The sequence below is a fragment of the Prosopis cineraria genome, unplaced genomic scaffold, assembly GCF_029017545.1.
Source record: "Prosopis cineraria cultivar Desert tree isolate PC_DT_omini unplaced genomic scaffold, ASM2901754v1 PC657, whole genome shotgun sequence".
NCBI lineage: Eukaryota > Viridiplantae > Streptophyta > Magnoliopsida > Fabales > Fabaceae > Prosopis > Prosopis cineraria.
This window is the reverse complement of record NW_026555982.1, coordinates 26,196-44,797: the sequence shown is the minus strand read 5'-3', so window position 1 is coordinate 44,797 and position 18,602 is coordinate 26,196. Positions and strand designations below refer to the sequence as shown.

General features: G+C 33.4%; 3 protein-coding genes and 1 pseudogene across 3 annotated transcripts; 2 read left to right on the top strand and 2 right to left on the bottom strand.

Annotated features, from left to right (window-relative positions):
* The first annotated feature begins 879 nt into the window (after positions 1-879).
* On the top strand, positions 880-1,811 carry LOC129297932 (ribosomal RNA small subunit methyltransferase-like; annotated as a pseudogene).
* Positions 1,812-2,668: 857 nt separating this feature from the next.
* LOC129297936 (60S ribosomal protein L11-like) lies at positions 2,669-4,529 on the top strand. The gene is made up of 5 exons (XM_054936280.1): positions 2,669-2,770; positions 2,853-2,960; positions 3,057-3,099; positions 3,640-3,835; positions 4,143-4,529. The coding sequence occupies exons 1-5, from the start codon at positions 2,768-2,770 to the stop codon at positions 4,339-4,341; spliced, it is 549 nt and encodes a 182-aa protein (XP_054792255.1). The 5' UTR covers positions 2,669-2,767; the 3' UTR covers positions 4,342-4,529.
* Positions 4,530-8,622: 4,093 nt separating this feature from the next.
* On the bottom strand, positions 8,623-11,522 carry LOC129297937 (mitochondrial import inner membrane translocase subunit Tim9-like). Its single transcript, XM_054936281.1, has 3 exons — positions 11,333-11,522; positions 10,269-10,386; positions 8,623-9,044 (listed from the first exon to the last, which is right to left on the bottom strand). The coding sequence occupies exons 2-3, from the start codon at positions 10,361-10,363 to the stop codon at positions 8,858-8,860; spliced, it is 282 nt and encodes a 93-aa protein (XP_054792256.1). The 5' UTR covers positions 10,364-10,386; positions 11,333-11,522; the 3' UTR covers positions 8,623-8,857.
* A 1,090-nt stretch (positions 11,523-12,612) lies between these two features.
* LOC129297933 (uncharacterized) lies at positions 12,613-16,696 on the bottom strand. The gene is made up of 6 exons (XM_054936278.1): positions 16,580-16,696; positions 16,410-16,485; positions 15,624-15,866; positions 15,338-15,420; positions 13,857-15,240; positions 12,613-13,706 (listed from the first exon to the last, which is right to left on the bottom strand). The coding sequence occupies exons 3-6, from the start codon at positions 15,778-15,780 to the stop codon at positions 13,087-13,089; spliced, it is 2,244 nt and encodes a 747-aa protein (XP_054792253.1). The 5' UTR covers positions 15,781-15,866; positions 16,410-16,485; positions 16,580-16,696; the 3' UTR covers positions 12,613-13,086.
* Between the last annotated feature and the right edge of the window lie 1,906 nt (positions 16,697-18,602).

Here is an 18,602-nt window from a genome sequence, read left to right as displayed (position 1 = left end):
GTTAGCTAGAGTCTTCATGACTATATAAGTTTTCTTCTTATGAGCCTGACCATAACATTGTTTGTCTTTTTTTTTTTGGAGCTATAACAGTTTAAAAGTCTTTGATATCTAGTTGTCGGTGCTCATGATTCGTCACTTCACTACCACTAATACAATGCCTGAGCGTCATTGTTAATTCTTTTCCAGTCGGTTTCGTTCTTACTTTTACCAAATCATCTAACCATGATTCTGGCCATACATACATATTTATGTTCCTTCCTTTTGATGTCATTTTGGAACAGGTGGCAATTTGTTATTCTACACTTGCATTGCATCAAATGATCTTAAACTTATGTTGTCTTCCATCAAGCCAGGTTTAATAGGCCTCTATAGTTTTTGCCATGGCATTAAATCCCAACTTGGGTTGACTACTCATGCTAGTGAACCGGTGAAGCAGTCCTCTGACCGGTCCAGTCCATGTTGGATTTTATGTTTTTTCCCTCACTTCGCTAGCCTAGAACAACATTTTTTAAGTTAAAAAATTATTCATGATTGAGTTGTCCCCGGTTTTTTGGTTTGGATCATTTATCCTTGTATCAATATCTTGACCAGTTCAATAACCCGTTTGGTTTTATACCTTGACTTTAACTATAGGGAATTTGGGTATAGGTCCTAAAAGTCTTAGCTTCAAGAGAAAGTAGCAATTTCCCATTATAGACAAAAAAAGAACGGAAAAAAAGAAGAAAGAAGAGAAAATTATGTTTAAATGTGAGGAACTCGTCACTTTTTTCCCCTTACCTGTAACCATAAAAATTTTCGAGAACAGGACATAATTTCTGTTTTATAATTGGTGTGGCTAAGAATCTTATATTTGTTTCCTTTCTATTTTCTGTGATTTAGGTTATTCAAGGTGACGTGCTTAAGACTGACCTTCCCTATTTTGACATATGTGTGGCAAACATTCCATATCAAATATCTTCGCCGCTCACGTTCAAGTTACTCAACCACCAACCTGCATTTAGGCGTGCAATTATTATGTTCCAGAGAGAATTTCCCATGAGATGGTGCTCAACCTGGTGACAAACTCTATTGTCGCCTTACCGTGAACACTCAACTCCTCGCTTGAGTATCCCACCTCCTCAAAGTTGGAGAAAGCAATTTCCGACCTCCCCGAAGGTTGATTCCTCTGTAGTGCGAATTGAACCAAGGAAACCTCGCATCGAAGTTAAGCAGAAGGAATGGGATGGATTTTTGCGCATTTGTTTCACAGAAAAAAGAACAGACATTTGGTTCAATTTTTAGGCAGAAGAATGTGATCTCCTTGCTGGAGAAGAACTACAAGACTGTGCAATCACTGAAACTCGCGCAGGAAGAAGGTTTAACAGAGGAAACTGATACGAAAATGGAGTTCTCTGGTTTTGGAAACTCCATGGAAGATCGATGCATGGGGATAGATGATGGATTAGATGAAGATGATGATGAGATGGCATTGAGGGTGGTGACGGTGATGCCGAAGCAGGGCAACCTGAATTTAAGGACAAGGTTATGGGTGTTCTGAAAGAGGGAGATTTTGAAGAGAAGAGGTCATCCAAGCTCAGCCTACAAGAATTCCTATATTTGCTTTCTTTATTCAACAAAGCTGGCATACACTTCTCCTGATTTTAGATTCTTCTTAGTATTTTCAGTCTAATTCTATCCGAAAATTTTGATCTCATTTCTTTCTTCTTCAAATTGAATCTTTGAGTGAGAGCTGAGTGTCATAAAAATAGCATGAGCAATATCCAAGTTCCTCTTTGATCATGTAGATGTAATATATAGCAATTTAAATTAACGTTGTCCTTCTCAGATTTTCTTTATTAAACTGATCGTTTTGTTGTGGCCATTTTAAGTAACTGTGTTTTGCTCATCTAATCTCTGATTTTAAAAGGAAACGAACCCGATTCCACTAGAATTAGAATTAATTACCGTAACCGCATGTGTATTGACACCCCCCCCCCCCCAAAAAAAAAAAAAAACCCTCTCAAAAAGAAAAGAAAAGAGAAAAATGGTCAGGTTGGTTCAGGCTCAAACTAGCCTGATTGACCAAGCTTTGAAGATGAACTTTTTAAAAAAAAAATAATAACAACAATTTTTAGTATCGAATTTCTAGACATATAGGTAGATTATCTAATTTAAATATATGATCGAAAACACCTTTTTTTAAATATTAGAGAACTTATTAAACCTTCAAAATCACAGTTTTTATGTAACATGTAACACAAGGATCATAATAAGAAAAAAAAAAATAGCACTATATTTTAACTTTTAATATTATTTAATATTTATGATTTCATATCTTTTATATTCTTTTAATTTTAATTTAATTTTATCTTTCATTTAACTATCGTATTTTCCATTTCATGTCATTTAGTTTTAATTTAATAACTGAATATTATATTTATTTTTTTTAGTCTCTTAGTTTTTTTTTGTGGAAATTTAAGTAATAATTTTAATTTTTTGATAATATCAAACTAAAAAATCTTGATTCTTCAGTAATAAAAATATTTTTCAGCTTGGAGTATAATAAAAAAATTAAACTATACTATAAATAAAGATTTGAAATATATTAAATTTAAATAATTATGAGATTAATTTTTTAAAAAAAAAAGCGATCATTTTTTCTCACCAAAAAAAAAAATAGGCGATTCGATTTCAAAGCTCTTATGAAAACCCTGGCGCCGTCTCTTCCTCCCATTTACCTCCGTGCGTCATTCTCTTTCTTCGTCTCTGCGGCTGCAAAACTTCCACAATGGTACACATTCATCTTCCTGTTCATCGTTTTATAACTCTGAATCATTTCTGCTTTTGAGTGACCTGGGGTACTCCTTGAGCAGGCTTCAGAGAAGAAGCTGGCGAACCCTATGAGGGAAATCAAGGTCCAGAAGCTCGTTCTCAATATCTCAGTCGGCGAGAGTGGAGATCGTCTCACCAGAGCTGCTAAGGTATTCATCACGCATTGTAAATGGTCCTTCTCCTTCCTCGTTCTTTGTTGGTTCGGATTGACCTTTTGGTTTGGAATCATTCTGTTTTTGCAATAGGTGTTGGAGCAGCTTAGTGGCCAGACCCCAGTTTTCTCCAAAGGTTAATTTTTTATCCTTGCTATGCTATGCTTGGCTTTGTCCTGCGATATTTTCTTTATCATTTTCTTTGTGGCTGAGAAATCTTGTTTTAGTTTGACCGCAAATTTTGAACTTACTGGTAATGCAGGTATTTTTTTATTGATAATGATAATTGACAATAATGTTGAAGAATTTTGATATATGGTTTTGCTTGAATGCTAAATCTGCCTTAAAGCAAAACGCTTAAGTGGGCATTGTAAGTATTCGAGTGACACATTTTTGTCCTGTTCTTTTCGTCCTTTGATATACTTGTTTCCTTGTTTAGATCCAGAACTCCACTAGTGCTAATAAAATTGATGTCTTCTGATCATGGTTTCCTGAAGACTGTTTTCTTGTCCGTGTTCATATTGTATCCTTAATCAAACCTCAAAAGAAGGATGTATGGTTGGTTTCATTTCAGCTGTCTACGGTGATTGAAATTAGTTATCTTGGATGTATTGTTCATTGCGTGCTGCACTTTTTACTTGATTAGTTCTCATTTTCCTAGTCTGCTTTTGAACAGCAAGGTATACTGTTCGTTCCTTTGGCATCAGAAGGAATGAAAAGATTGCGTGCTATGTCACTGTTAGAGGTGACAAGGCAATGCAACTTTTGGAGAGTGGTCTGAAGGTGAAGGAATATGAACTGCTGAGAAGAAACTTCAGTGATACAGGCTGCTTTGGCTTCGGCATCCAGGAGCATATTGATTTAGGGATCAAGTAATTTGAAAAGCCCTTTTTTCTTTTCTTATCAACTAATTTGTTTAATCTGTTGATCGACGATGTATGTTTAATGGAATGTAAACCTTTTACAGGTTGTGTTATTTTGTGGTTTTTATCAACTAGTCAGTTATTCCTTAATGGAATTCTCTGAGCTTTAGTCTCAATAAGTTTGGTTTTCTGGTGATTTAATGTACGTTCGTATGTGCCTAGTTGTTGCTGTGCAAAATTCCTTTTATCTTGTGTTGGAAACTCAATTTGGTTTCTTCTCTCTAACGCTTTGTATTGGAATTTGGCTCTGCTTCAGGTATGATCCGTCTACTGGTATTTATGGAATGGACTTCTATGTTGTTCTGGAACGGCCTGGTTACCGTGTGGGACGTCGCCGCAGGTGCAAGTCCCGTGTTGGGATCCGGCACCGTGTCACAAAAGAGGATGCCATGAAGTGGTTCCAAGTGAAATACGAAGGAGTGATCCTGAACAAGGCCCAAAACATCATTGGTTAGACTGCAATATTGAATGTAGCGAGTTCCAATTTTGTTATTTTAGTTTGAAGTTTCTTGGACTAGCTTCTTAGTTTTCTGTTAGAGTGCAAGGTGGATTTTGCCATCAATACTTACATTATGCTGTTGACACTTTATGAGTTGAATGTTCTACATTGTCCATTGATCTATATGCCACTCGTTTGCGTTTAGTTCTTAATTTCATAAAGCTTCTTGTGACTTAAAAGGTACTTACTTCTTGTGATAATATTTTTTTTTCTAGTTTTCTCTTCATTTTTTTCTCTCTCATCCAAATGGATGGTTAGTGTCAATGCAAAGGTTGCAGGTTTGTAGCCTTTTGATGGGATAAACCACATCGAGCTTAAGATTTTGGCCAATCTCCGGCGACAATGCCAGAAGAAAACTGGTAATTTTGCATAAGTTGGTGCCCACAGCCACGAGCGAAGTCACCTTAACGCCCATGAGGAGCTACTAGGGCTGTGCAAAAGTCTTGTGGTCTCGTTCGGTCCGGTCCGATCTATGAAAATCCGATCCTGTTCAGTCCTGTAAAATGTTGGTCCTATAGGATCAAAAAGACCTAAAAAGACAGGACTGATTTTTCGGGTAAGACCAGACTAGAGACCAAGCATCTGATTAAGTAGTCCGGTTTGGTCCTATATAATTATTTTAATATAATTAAAATTAATTTATAAATTATTAATTAATAAGCTTTAGAAAAAAAAGTCTTAATCCTGCCTTACACTTTGCACTCTGATTGAAAAAAAAAAACCTCAATACTGTTACTCAACAACACTTAGCGTCTCAGCTACTCACTCAACTTTGCTCTCATTCTCAATTTTTTCAGTGCGCCAAAGCCTAGCCCCTGCCTTGTACTTTGCACTCTGATCTTGATCTGTTCGAACTTTGAAGGAACATGTCTGTGGGTTTATTTTTATTACTTCTGTTCTTGCTGATTTTTTTCCTTTGGTCTATTTTCGGTCTTTCTTTGATTTTTATTGAAGTTATGTATTTAAATCATTTGGAGTTTGGATTATAACTAAAATATTATTTTCTTGGTGTTAGAAATTATTATGGATTTATTATAATAAGTGTTTTTATTATCTTAATTGAATTTGGTAAGTTGAAATAGATTATTGGTCATCATAGAGAAAAAAAAGAAAAAGAAGGCCAAGTGAGTATTGGATTAACAGGACCAGTCTTCCAGTCCTATGGATCAAGTCCAGTCTTGTTAATCTCCGGGTTTTCACAGGACCAAACCGGACTACGGGTTACCTAACCTAGTCCTTTTCATGAAAAGGACCGGACTCCGATTAGGTTAAAGTCCAGTCCCGTCCAATTCTTTGTGCAGCCCTAGGAGCTACTATCCTCTTGTGGAGACTGCTCTTTCAAACTCTCTTCTCAATCATCTGAACATTTTTCTGCATGAAGTTGAGTGCCTGAGTGGAAGTTGGGTTGCAATGCCAAGATTTGCATGAACATCTTTGATTATTTTAATGTTCAGAGGGCACTAACAAGTGTCACCAATGCTGGACGCAATGCAAATTTCATTTCATTCTATTCTGATTGTGTGGGGTTGTGACTTGGGGACAGAGCTTATTTGGTATGTGTGGTCATCATTCATATGGTCAAAGTGTCAAATGTACAGATATAGGAAGCCAACTCAAACTGCAACAACTAATGGCATACCAAACGACAATTTGACATAAAAGTATTTTTGCTCTCCTAAAAGAGAGTTCAAGAAAAATGTTACTCCATTTAAGAGTATGTGATGCCCAACGTACTTAGAAAAAAGTAGACTTTAATCTTGTTATATGTTTCATTCCTTGAATGTTAAAATTAATAACAAATTATTAAGTTTTAAAAAACAAAAATACATTTGGAGTTTCTAAAAAATTTAATTTAGTACCTTTAGTCAAAATTGAAAAAATAAAATTTGATTTAATACACCATTCACATTTTATTAATTTTTTCATGAAATTTTCTTCTGTATAACAAATATTTAGAAAATAACCTAATTATATAAATTGAGTAATAAAAATTATGTAATTAATTTTAAAGTCATACAATCATCTAACAAAAAATATGAAAGTTTTTAATTTTGTTTTTTAAGGGAAAATTTAAGGACTTTAACTTTTAGAGATTAAAAAATTTTAATTGATTAAACTATAAGGACTCAATTAAAACAAAATAAATTGCAGGGGTTTAATTGAAAATTGAGTAAAACTATAAGGACTTGCAGATATATTTTTTCAATAATAAATTTCAAGCTTAAGCCGCATTTCATTAAGGACAAGTATTTCACCATTTTGTAAAGCTACTCTTTGTTAAATATGGATGTTAGTAGATCATTTCCTACTACTAGGAAGCCATGCACAAGAATTCTATGCAGAGACTTTTTGCTAATTAATAAAACGTCAATTTTCCTTGATGAGAATTGTCATGGTGTAGCATTGTGAGAAAAAGAGAGAAAGAAAGGATGTAATAACTTCTAATCCCTTGCATTTAGAAATTTTATTGATTTAATCTCTCGGCTTTAATTTTTATATTTCAATTCTTAATTCTTAATGATAATGAAAAGTCTCATTGCCATTCATATCGACAATCCTTCTTAGTTCTATCTTGATGGATGTTAAGTAATTACTTCCTCATACAAGTCATAAATCCGCATGAAATTGATGCCGATAAGGATATTGTATTTACATATGATGTTTCCTTCAAGCTGTCTCAGTCCAATCTCAAATAACATTTTGGATCGTTTTGATGTTGCTGGTAAGGGGATGATTCTGGGTATGCTCATTTCAAGTGAGATTGATTGCTTTCCATTAAATTGCAGAAAACATTGACTTGAGTAATTTTTTTATCCCATCAAAAATTGAGACCTTCAAATATTGCCAAGAGTTTAGTTGTGTTGTGTTGCGTTATGTTGGGTTGATATAAAGGTATTTCATGAAACTTTTGATCCAGTTTTCATACTCATCAACCTAAGAGCCTTCTTTTCTTTTTGTTTCTTTCTTTGTTCATTTTATATAGTGCACATATGTCCTCTTACTGGACACAATTTTATTTAAAATATGATCTGACATTAAATGTAAGTATTTCTTTTTATGAAGATCTGAAATTTGGTTTGTCATGTTTGAGAGCCCAACTCCATGCACTAAATTCAACTCTTATTGGTAACGTGACATGCTTTTTATTATGTCACATCTTGCATATTGCTAATATTTTTGAGTTGGAGCTAAAAGAGGACACAAAGATTCAAATTTGAGTTCATCACTTTATGAGAGATTAGCTACTTATGCTAAATCTAACTCTAGTAACTTGACATGCTTTTTAATATGCATCATCTTTTATATTGCTAACATTTTTGAGTTGGAACTAAAAGAGGACACATTATATAGAGATAATATACCACAAGGAACAAACTTTTTGTCAAAAGGCAGGGTACAATATCAATCAATGTAATATACACTGCACAACAAAGTAAAAAGAAGACCATAGTGTATATGGAAGCATTATCAACTGGACTGACTAAGCAAATTTAGCTAAGAGCCTAAATCTATTACTCTGTATCTGATTCTGTTCAAGCTATGTCTCATCAAATTCTTGGTGACTCTTGTCCTCTTGGACCCCAGTCCTTAATCTGACACTGTAACGAGTGCTTGTTGGTATTTTTATCAGGGAAGTGAAAATCAAATGGAATGGGCATTTCGATGGGAACACATCTTACGAGACTTCAGGCTACAGGTTATATGGCAATTTCCCCTCTTTCTTCTAGGAAAATCTTCGAAATCATGCGATAGCAGTAACAACACGGATTTGCCTTCAATGCTTATCACTATCGTCAATTTGGATTGTCTAATAAATTTTTATTTTATTAGATAAAGAATTGAAAATAAAGATAATCTTGTATCACTCATTAAAAATAAATTTATTAGTCAAGAATTGGAAGTCAAATTTTAAATCTAGACTGTCTGAACTGAATTTAAACGGTTGAGATCTTACCACAACAATGAGTACAGGAGCTGTACCTGACACTGAGGTTGACTAATCTTCACAAATTTTAGGATTGTCGCTTGGGCCCATTGAATCCCATGATCTCAACTACAAACACATGCAACAATTCCCTAGGAAGATAGTTCATCAATATGATCTCAAACCTTGAAGCTTCCAGGGAAACCCTAAAATCATTTTATACCCAAATAATAACGAATTTTACTAGCTAGCTTACGTCTTCTGATGATCAAATCAATGTCACAAACTAAAACCTCCGTGAATGAGGCACAATGATGATAAAACCAAAATTTATTCATTACGAATTTTTTAGTACTCATTGCAACCCAGAGATTCAAATAGCGACAATCTATCCTCATATCTAAAGAGCAAAACCAATATAAGAGCTTATCACAGGCAAGGCTGAGTTTTTAACTTCTGTATATTTAGAAGGGGCTTGTTTGTGATCCATGTCTGACAAGATCCTAAATACAGATTAGGTCAAACTAACTTGGTCTAATCACAGTTCTCAATCTTGTGTTGCTGCTCCTTGATTGAGCTCTGCAAACCTCATGCCAACACGCATGGAGTGTTTTAAAAACTTCTCTGCACACCTTCGAACACAGCTTTCCTCTTGCTTATGCAGGGATTTATGCTTGAAGTTGTCAACACAATCATTAAAGCATCTCTCCACCAGTGAATTGTACATTCTTAGACTGCAATTAAGTTATTAGAATCAGATTCCAATCTCAAACCAAGCAATGGTTCAACAAGAAGAACAAACAAGAGATTGAAAGAGTAAAAGGGCAGCACAAAAATAATCAGAGCACCTTTGTACTATTGCCCTACGTTTCATTATGGATACTAGTTATTCATAAATTTGACTACTTACACTTCTCATAGAGACGAGTCTAATCAAGCTACATAGAAATGAACGAGCAAAAAAGTGCTAAAAATAGAAGCATATAGGAGTTTAAACTTGAACCAAAACCATCACCTGCATTAATGGAGGTAAACTAAGTGCATGTTTGATATACAGAAAAGTTCCTTCTGGTAAAGGAAATGAAAAATGCACCTATCTCATTTTCTTTCAAGGTACATTTCCCCTTTCCTTTCTAGAAAGCACTTTTCCATATACCAGACATGCACTAAGTTTAAATATCTAATCTTCCTTTCATTAGAGGTGCTGTAGAAACAAGGCATGAACTAAAAGGTACATTCTAGGACTTAGCTTCTCTCCATTTATTTTCTCTCCACTTCCTCTCCATTTACCATCTCAATTGTTAGATCAAATTTTGGATGGGTAGGATTTAGTATTTCTTAAAATTATTATTAAAATGTGAAATTATGAAAAATAAATAAATAAATTTATTTATTTATGATTATAATTAGAAAAATTAAAAAATTCAATTTTATAAAATGTTAAATCCTAACCATTCAAAAATTAATCCAAAGGTTGAGATGGTCATTGAACCTTCCGTGCACCGAAAAGGTGACTGCTAAGCACATTGGATTAGAATTTAATTTTCAGACAAATGCTAGAAAAGGCTGGTTGATAACAGCTAAGGAAAGACACAAACAACATGTTGTTCCCAAAACGTCCAGGTGCAACATGGACTTGTTGAACTGGTTTTAAGGAGAACTTCATTCTGGCTTCACAGGAAGAGAACCACAAGAATTAAAAGATTTGTGATTCTCATGAATTACTAAGTACGATGAAGCCCCAGAATTGGAATGCCAGTCAAAATCTGACCTTTGATGCAAATATATGCACAATAACTATGCCACAAAATTTGGCAAAGGCTTCAACTTTAAGGCTATTCCATCTTCACAGAACATCAGAGCCCAAACAAACTTGATTAGCAGGATGGACTTGCAAGCACAAAATACATGAAACTGTAAGGGGTAAAAACACAGAGTATTTTTACAAGTGGAGGAACCTGTCTCGGATTTGGAGCTGATCAATCATGGCAGCCATTCTGAGCTTATCTTCCTCTGGAAGGGATTCCAGATCTCCTATCATGCTCTTGTCCATGTTTGGTCAACCAACGAGTCACACTGAAAAGCCTAAATTAGTAGTTTTTCTTATACTATACTACATAATTATGAATTTGATTCAGCTTATGACTTTTAAATCAAAGAGTTTAAAATAAGCAAGCTTGAGGCACAATCAGAGTTTAAAATATACAAGCCTGTCAAGCCCAAAACTTCAAGAGGGGCCTCGTGCTTAGGGAAAAAAAGAAAAAAGAAGGCATCAGATTTTGTTCCTTAATCTTTGCTTCGTTATGCTTTTGATTTTTTTTTTTTAATTCAGCTAGAATTCTGATGGATACTGATTTTGATTAGTCAAAAATGGCATCGCAGATTAAAGCCAGTTTTTGATTGTGTGTTTGAATAGTGATCAATTTTTAGTCCAAACAAGTCTACCAATTATACAATATGATCTTAGAACAATGCTTCATGACTTAATTTAATTTAATGCCAAGTTTACATTTGATTACTTCCCAGGGAGAAACGTCAGTTTAGATCACTTTAACAGCAAGTATAACCTTATTTTTCACAAGAACCCAGTCCCTAAACAAGTACAGCAACACCAACAATTCAAGCGTAAATAGAGCATCCCAAGGCCAATATGGCATCTCGCCTACAGTCAACAACTTCTGAGCAGACAGTATATACATGTGCATATATATAAATAATGTTCTCTACTATTCATGTCTTGCTCCCGCAGGTGACTAATAATTGCAATCTCAAAACTGCATATGATTAAAAAGAGAAAAACAAAAGACAATGTAAGTTACGCCCTATTCTCTAGCAAAAGATCTCACTGCGAAACACCCAACCACTTTGAAAAAAACAAACTCGAATTTAGAGAACTATAAATAAAGGTAGAAAGATAGAGGGGTTTAAACGATGCCACGAAACCATAGAACGTACAGCATTCTATTTATTAAAAGCATCTAAGGAATGAGAAATCAGTGGGTATGGCAGAATGGAACCTTACCTCTCTTCTCCAGATGGCAATGCGGATCTGGGCGATGGGTGACAGATGAGGCCACTCTATCACGACGACTAATCACAAGCGGTACGAGGACGGCGGACAGTAGCGCCGGCGAGGATGGGGTTAACGACTGAGGAAACAGCTGTGAGCTATGGACGAACCGCACAGAGAGAACGGCGACTGAGTGCCTGAGTTGAGCACTTAAGCTCATGAAATTTCGAATGTTTATTTTAAAAATAAAAGAAAAAATTGAGCTTGAGAACTTTATTTTTAATGTTTCTGAAAATTAATTATTGTTAAAATTTAAATAAAAAAGTTAAAATAGATTATTATTAATTTATAATAAACTGTTGTTAAAATTTAAATAGATATTTGTTAATAAAAAAACTAATTCAAATCAACAAGTATTAATTTTAAATTATGATAATAAATAATTTTTGATTAATATAAATTTTTTTAACAGCTATTAATTAATATTTTTTTAAGAGGGAGAATTTTATTTTAGAACCTTGGTCTTAGATTCGATATATTTTTAAATTAGATTCAACATAATGTGAAATTATATTTCTTTTAAATTGAAATAATATTGTAAAGTAAAATGATTAAAATATCTTTATTTCAATAATATGTTCCAGCAAAACAAATAATATAAAAAAATTAATAAATAAAATAAATCATTTAATAAATAATATAGGTAATTTTAACTTAAGAAATAATATATTTACCTCGCTATATGGACTTTACTTAGCAAGTAATATAAAAAATTAATAAGTAAAATGAAGAAAACAACAAGTCTTCTTAAAAATCAATAATCATATTAGCTGCGATATATTAAATATAGCAAGTAACAAAAAAAATTAATAAATAATATAATTAATTTTATAAGTAATGATAACAGTTTAACAAAGTTATACCTTACAATGTGTTATAAAAAGATATTTTGATAATTTATTTTAATTCAAGCTCAACATTTTATATTGAAATTTCAAAATACTTTAAGTTTTATTTAAAAATGTGTTACATTTATAATTTTTAAATGAGATTCTTAAAAAAAAAAAAACTAATCAGTAGCGCCATTTGGAATGAAAAGAAAAGGAAGGGGGGAAAATTAAAAAAAAAAATACATTTTACAACTTTTTTAAAAAAAGTTTATGCTAGAAAAAATATATTTTTATTTATTTTTCTCCTCTAATTTTTTTGTAATAATATTATTTATAACAAACCATTTCATTCTAGACTTTCTAAATTGAAGTAAAAAAGAATTTAGAATAACTAAAAAAAAATGGTATTAAAAAAGTCATTCCAAACTATTTCATTTTCTTTTAAGAAATTCTCTCAATTAACAATATATAAAACTTTTATGCATCCCACTCTATTGTATTCTATTAAAAAAAAAAAAAAAGTCTAAAACACTTCTTCAACTCCAGCAATCATATACATTATTTAGTATTTACAAACAAATCACACACAGAACTCCTTAATAAACTCTACAGAACATCGACCAGCGGACCAATATGAACATGAACACAGAATCTCCCTTTTTTCCCCATCTATGCTGGCACTTGTCAGTTAAAATTGACCAGAAGCAGGATCACTCCAATTCGCATCTTTCTAAGCGTTTCCGCGATAAGCGAGCATTCATGTGGCTGCAACATTAATAAGCTCACTGTGCCACATGAATGCTGTGGCTGCTACAATCATATGCTCAAACAATCCAAGCTGCTAGATTTGATTTGAAGCTTAGATCTATGAAAACCTCAACAGAAGATTATTTCATCCAACAGATCATCCACAATCATGTCCTCTAGTTCAAGTGCTACACACTCTTCTTCACTTTGAAGGTTCATCCAGACATTACTTGCCAAATCTCGTCTGACAACATCGTCTAATGTCTGATCTAATTCCGGCATTAAGCTCAGATACAAGTTAACTCTATTCCACACTTCCCTAAGAAGACGATGACCCTTCGGTGTAGGATGAAGGCGGAGGTTGAAGGAGAAGGGCCGAGGGAAGTAGGTCGATGATCCTTCAAATATTTCAAGCAGACTCTCGTTCACTATATCAAAAAGAAGCTGATGATCAATGGGCTTGTCAATCTCTTCAAAGAATTCTGTTTCTTTGCATAAGGATGGCTTTAGTGGTTGGTTCACTGTGTGCCACATTTGGATATGGTCATTCTCCATGAAGCCTGAAAGTTCAATAATGTGCTTCACATATTTGAAATTTGAATCATTTATTATATCTGATTCCAAGAGCAGGAAATGATTGTCACTGCTCTTGTTTGTCCCTTTTGCTTGCAAAGAGTATCTGCTTTCTACTTTCGGTAAATCTTCCTCCATATCATTCATGCTAGAGCCTCTTATATTTCTTTCAGTACCTGTTCATGAGTTAATCAAATGGGAGAAAAGTTAACCAAATTTTTCTTCCAACCAAACATGTTTAATCTGATATCAGATTTATCAATAAAATTGAATGGAATCTTTAAAAAAAAAAATCACCTTTAGATGCATGAACATATATTTATTACCTGTTGTATTTTCGGTTGTCTTGTCTTCACAGCTAGCTTCAAGAATATCCATCATACCCTTGCCATGATCCATTGTCGTTTCTATTTCCACATTTTCTTGGCAAGAACTTTCATTTTCTGCAGTTGAATGGGATAAAGGATTGGGAGTTACATCGTTCCCACTGCTTTCCTCCTCTTCCTTAACTTCAGTCTCTATTATATCATCTAGTAGTTTGTCTTTGCTCACAAGAAGGCTTGCTGATTTTCGATGAACAAGAATATCAGTTTCTTCTTTTTTGTTGTTATCCAAAGAAGTTCTTGCTGGAATACTCCCTGCATCATTTGCATCGCAAATGGCCTCATGAAGAATGAAGCCTATGGACTCGATATTAGGGAGAGACAAGTTCCTTTTGGTCAACTTTGGAGCACAACCACCTGTGTGATTGTCATCTGCATTTGTCACTTTTAAGCTCTTGAACATTGAGCCATGCCACTTGATATCTTTGCCAAAACTTCTCTCAAATAATTGAGTATATCTATCCAGTGACTCATTCAGAGAAGATGTTCTTCTTATGAGGGGAATTTCATGCTTGTTGGAGTCATAATCAGAGGCTTTAATTTCATTTGAGCTTATAATCTCAGTCATGCCATCCTCTAAACGTTGTGGCGCCTCTTTCCCAAGCCTATTTTCATATGAAACTCTTCGACGGAATGCTTCAAGAGAAGTATGATAACCATTTTTGGTTAATTCCATAAGAGCATGCTTTATCCTCTGCTTTATAACTTTGAAACGATGAAGAACCAGTTGATTCCACCCTTTATGTTTGTGATTTAATCCATTTGAAGGCCCTGACAAAGCAAACCCTGATTGTTTCATAGTACTATCCAGACCATAATCACCCACTAATGACACTTCTTTCATATAAGCATCATCTTTTGCAAAAAAATTTAGTGCTTGAGTCCCAAAAAGCAGCTTTTCCCCCTTAGGAAAGGCCCATATTTCTGTTTGCTTGTGTTTGAGGCTCGTTGATTTAAGGTTCCGCACTTGTGAAGATGCTGCTATGGGGAACGACCCTGATTTTGTCAATCTTGCTTTCTTGTTTTGAAAGCTTCTCGCGCCCACATTCAGATCTTTTAAGAATTTCAGGAGAAAATCTTTTTCTGCTCTGAATACCTCCACAACATCAGCATGCTCCTTAAACTCACTGAAAACGTCTCTATCAAGTTTACTAGTTTCTACTGCAGATTTATCAGAAGACTCAAAATCTTGTGGCCTACTTTGTAAGCTTAAGATCTGATCTTTGGAACTTTCTTCTTCGGACATATTTTCAATACGCAATCCTTTTTTGCTTTTTCTGGCAGAACTCTCGCCAGCAGCACCCGCTTTTTTGCCACGTTGCCTAACCTGTAAGTTTTCAGATTCAATTCAGTCAGTACATGTTGTCTAACTAAAATAATATTCATATCATCATCTCAAGTCTGAGAAAGTTATCACAAAGTACCAGTAGGGGTTTAACATCCACATTCTCAAATCTTTGGTCGTCACAATCACTGTGGTTGGACAAAGTGTTTCTTTTCTTATAATCTGCAGAGGTAATATATAGAGGAGTGAATGAATTGAACATCTTTAATTCTTTATACTAGTAGAGAATTGAGTATAATGACATCGTGCAATCTGTATAGCCGACTCCATCCAGTAGTGTAAGACTTAGTTGTAGAGAATTGAGCAACTTTCAAGGAAATATGACTAAAAAAAGAAAAAAGAAAGTGAAGTGGAATAGTGCTTACATCTGGCATGTCTTCCCAAGTAATGCCTTTTGTGAGGAAAGACCTTTTTAACGTTACGCCAACGATGATAGTCAAGCATATGAAATATACCCCACATGCATCCATGGTTGTTCTGAAATTGAACAGTGGAATTGCAAGACACCAATTGCTTTCCCATTTTTTAATGCAGCTATTCTGCAACTGTAGTAAAAAACCACTCAAGTGATAATCAATTCCTTCCACTAGGCCTTGTCCTGCGGAGCCCTGTTTAAAGAAGCAGAAAAAGAAGAGAAAAAGCATACATGTTAAAGAAAAGAACAGCACCAAGAAATGCTTAATACTCAATCCTCACACTAATTCTGGGGGTTTGCGTTTTGACTTTTTCTTTTTTAATTCCAGATTTTTTTTAACCAACCATAACAGAAAATGCCCTTAAGTTGTTCTTCAATCTGATTAAACTGGACTATAGATGGCTTAGATATATAGACACACACAGCCATTTTTGTAAAACTATCAGGGGACCAAAAGCGAAAAGAACATAGATGAAAGAAGTTTGCTAACTTATGAACCGAGCATGAAGGATTGGAGACATAAAATTAACCAAAACCAGATTAAAAGTGAAATTTCATCAAACAAAAAAGTGGAATGACTGAACCAGATATAGATGATGGATTTCAACGAGATTAATAGACGAGCTTATTAATCAAGAAATCAAAACATGGCGGGGGTTTCTTCTCAAGATGAAGCATAACATAACGCAGTTCAACGAAAAACGACGAAACAGACAGAAATAAATGGAATTGTAACCTCCAAAGTAATCAACAAAGAAACGGCGAGCTCCAAAGTGGCCGATCAGAAAAGTCAGTACCAACTTGCGCGGCAACTGAAACACAGATTATTACAAGTAGTTAGAGAGAAAAAATTGTTGGTGGAGATCAGACACAGAAGAAGAAGAAGAAGAAGAAGAGGATGGTTACAGAAGCGATGGTGCCTGGTGAGATTGCGTGAACGCGGAGGACGAAGACATTTCGGCGCACAGCACCCGCCAAAGGCAGTTATGGTCTATTGTGGCGCTTACTTGGACCAAAAGTCTGAGAACACAAGCTATAAGGTTGTAAAGTCATTCTTCTATAATGAATAATTAAAATAATATGGTGGCTAGAGATACCTTGCCAGTTAGACTCTGTTTGGATCAATATTCAATAGACTGAATTGAAGTGACCAAATGATTGTTGATAGATTCTCTGTACATGCTTAAGATTTGGGTTTAGCTCATTTTGAAAAAAATGAGGACTTAAAATTTAATCTGAGTTAGAAAATCATGACAATGAACTAGTGAATCAATTTCTTTAGGGATTCGATTCAAGAATTTTGGACAAGTAGACTGGATTGAATTTTTTATATTTTTCTTTCTATATTAACATAAAATGATATTATTTTGAATTATAAAAAACAAGAAAATATAGTTGTATGTTGGATTTATGCCTTAAAAACTCTATTTTGCTAAATTATTTGTCATTTATATATAAATGTTCTATTTACCTGTAGATTAATTTCTTTTTATTTAAATATTGCTTCTTCTATACATTTTTTGACAAAAGTGTACATACTAATCAAGTTTATTAAATATATTTTACAATTTTATTTTTTTAAAAAAATATAAATATAAATTTTTAAAAATATTCTTCATTTAATATAACTTTATTTGTGAAATATTAAATAGAGAGAGAATATAATAAAGAGGGAAGGGTAAATTGAAATAAGTATAATAAATGAAACCTTATTTTTATCAAGATGACTAATATTTTGAAATGTTGAATTACTTCTAAAAATGTTTCATGTAATGGGATGGAGGGAGTATTCTTTAGATACGGTTGATGACTATTCCTTAAATTACTTTGTCGATTGGTTCCATTTGAATTTCAAATTTGATTAGTTTCAGTAATAAAATAAAGTGTGATTACATAAAAGAGTAAAGGATTATTCCCATCGGTGACTCAATCTCTTTTTTGATATGGGTTTCTACCTAAACCGACCAGCCATTAACCCAATGTGACCTAACTAACCCAAGGTCAACCCGAGATAACCCGGTAGTTGGGTTGTTGGGTCAATCAGATCACTTTTTTAATTTTTTATTTTTTAAAAAAATTATAAAAACTAAATAAAAAAGTAAAAAATTTAACTTGAAAATTAAAAAAGTGAGGCAATGGAGGGCAAGACAATTAAACTAGATTTCATTATTTATAGTTTGAACTTTGAATAGAGGGCATTAATTGTAAGCTTGAACTTAAAATACTCAGTATTTTTTTAAATTAATTGTGCCTTAATTGTTTTAATCTTTCATTTTTGTTGTTATTCATTCGTCTAATTGTTACTTAGCATTTATAAATTATGACTATTATTGTTGATGATTTTAGTGTTATTGATGATTAGTTTTGAACTTTTTAATGATTGAAAGGTTGTAAATTGTAATTATAAGAATGAATATCTAAAAAGTTATATTTTATTATTGTTAGACTTTTGAATGGTTGTAATTCTATAATTATTGTTGATTTGTATCTTGTATTATAAATTAATCTTGAATTTGATTGAATATTTTCATGATTAATATTTTTTTATTTAAATTATATTATTTTAATTATAATCGGTTTGCCCTCCGAGTTAACCCCCGATTTAAACCAGGTTGAACCACTAACCCGTTATTTTGACCGGTTCAATAATCAGTCTAGTTTTCAATACCTTAATTATTCCACATATAAAAAAAGTTAAATGGTGGCTATTAATGAAATAATATTAAGCGTCCGAAGCAAAATGAAAAGGAAATAAGGCCACGTCTGTTTAAAATTTTCATGGAAAAAATTATTTACTTTTTTTAAAAAAATATATTAGTAAAATTTTTATTATATTTATCTAAACTTTTAAAAATAATCAATATTGATTCAAAAAATTGATTATTTTGAGAAACTATTTCAAATAGTTTCTAAAATTAATCTGATGCCA

What these genes read in the sequence shown, in the direction of transcription:
- LOC129297937 (XM_054936281.1), bottom strand. Translation starts at nt 10,363, where the DNA reads ATGGACAAGAGCATGATAGGAGATCTGGAATCCCTTCCAGAGGAAGAT. An exon ending in CAGCTCCAAATCCGAGACAG is followed by an intron (nt 9,045 to 10,268) that starts GTTCCTCCACTT and finishes ACTTAATTGCAG; the next exon opens with TCTAAGAATGTACAATTCAC.
- LOC129297933 (XM_054936278.1), bottom strand. Translation starts at nt 15,780, where the DNA reads ATGGGAAAGCAATTGGTGTCTTGCAATTCCACTGTTCAATTTCAGAAC. An exon ending in CTTGGGAAGACATGCCAGAT is followed by an intron (nt 15,421 to 15,623) that starts GTAAGCACTATT and finishes TTACCTCTGCAG; the next exon opens with ATTATAAGAAAAGAAACACT. An exon ending in GACAACCGAAAATACAACAG is followed by an intron (nt 13,707 to 13,856) that starts GTAATAAATATA and finishes ACTCATGAACAG; the next exon opens with GTACTGAAAGAAATATAAGA.
- LOC129297936 (XM_054936280.1), top strand. An exon ending in GTCTCACCAGAGCTGCTAAG is followed by an intron (nt 2,961 to 3,056) that starts GTATTCATCACG and finishes TTTTTGCAATAG; the next exon opens with GTGTTGGAGCAGCTTAGTGG. An exon ending in CATATTGATTTAGGGATCAA is followed by an intron (nt 3,836 to 4,142) that starts GTAATTTGAAAA and finishes GCTCTGCTTCAG; the next exon opens with GTATGATCCGTCTACTGGTA.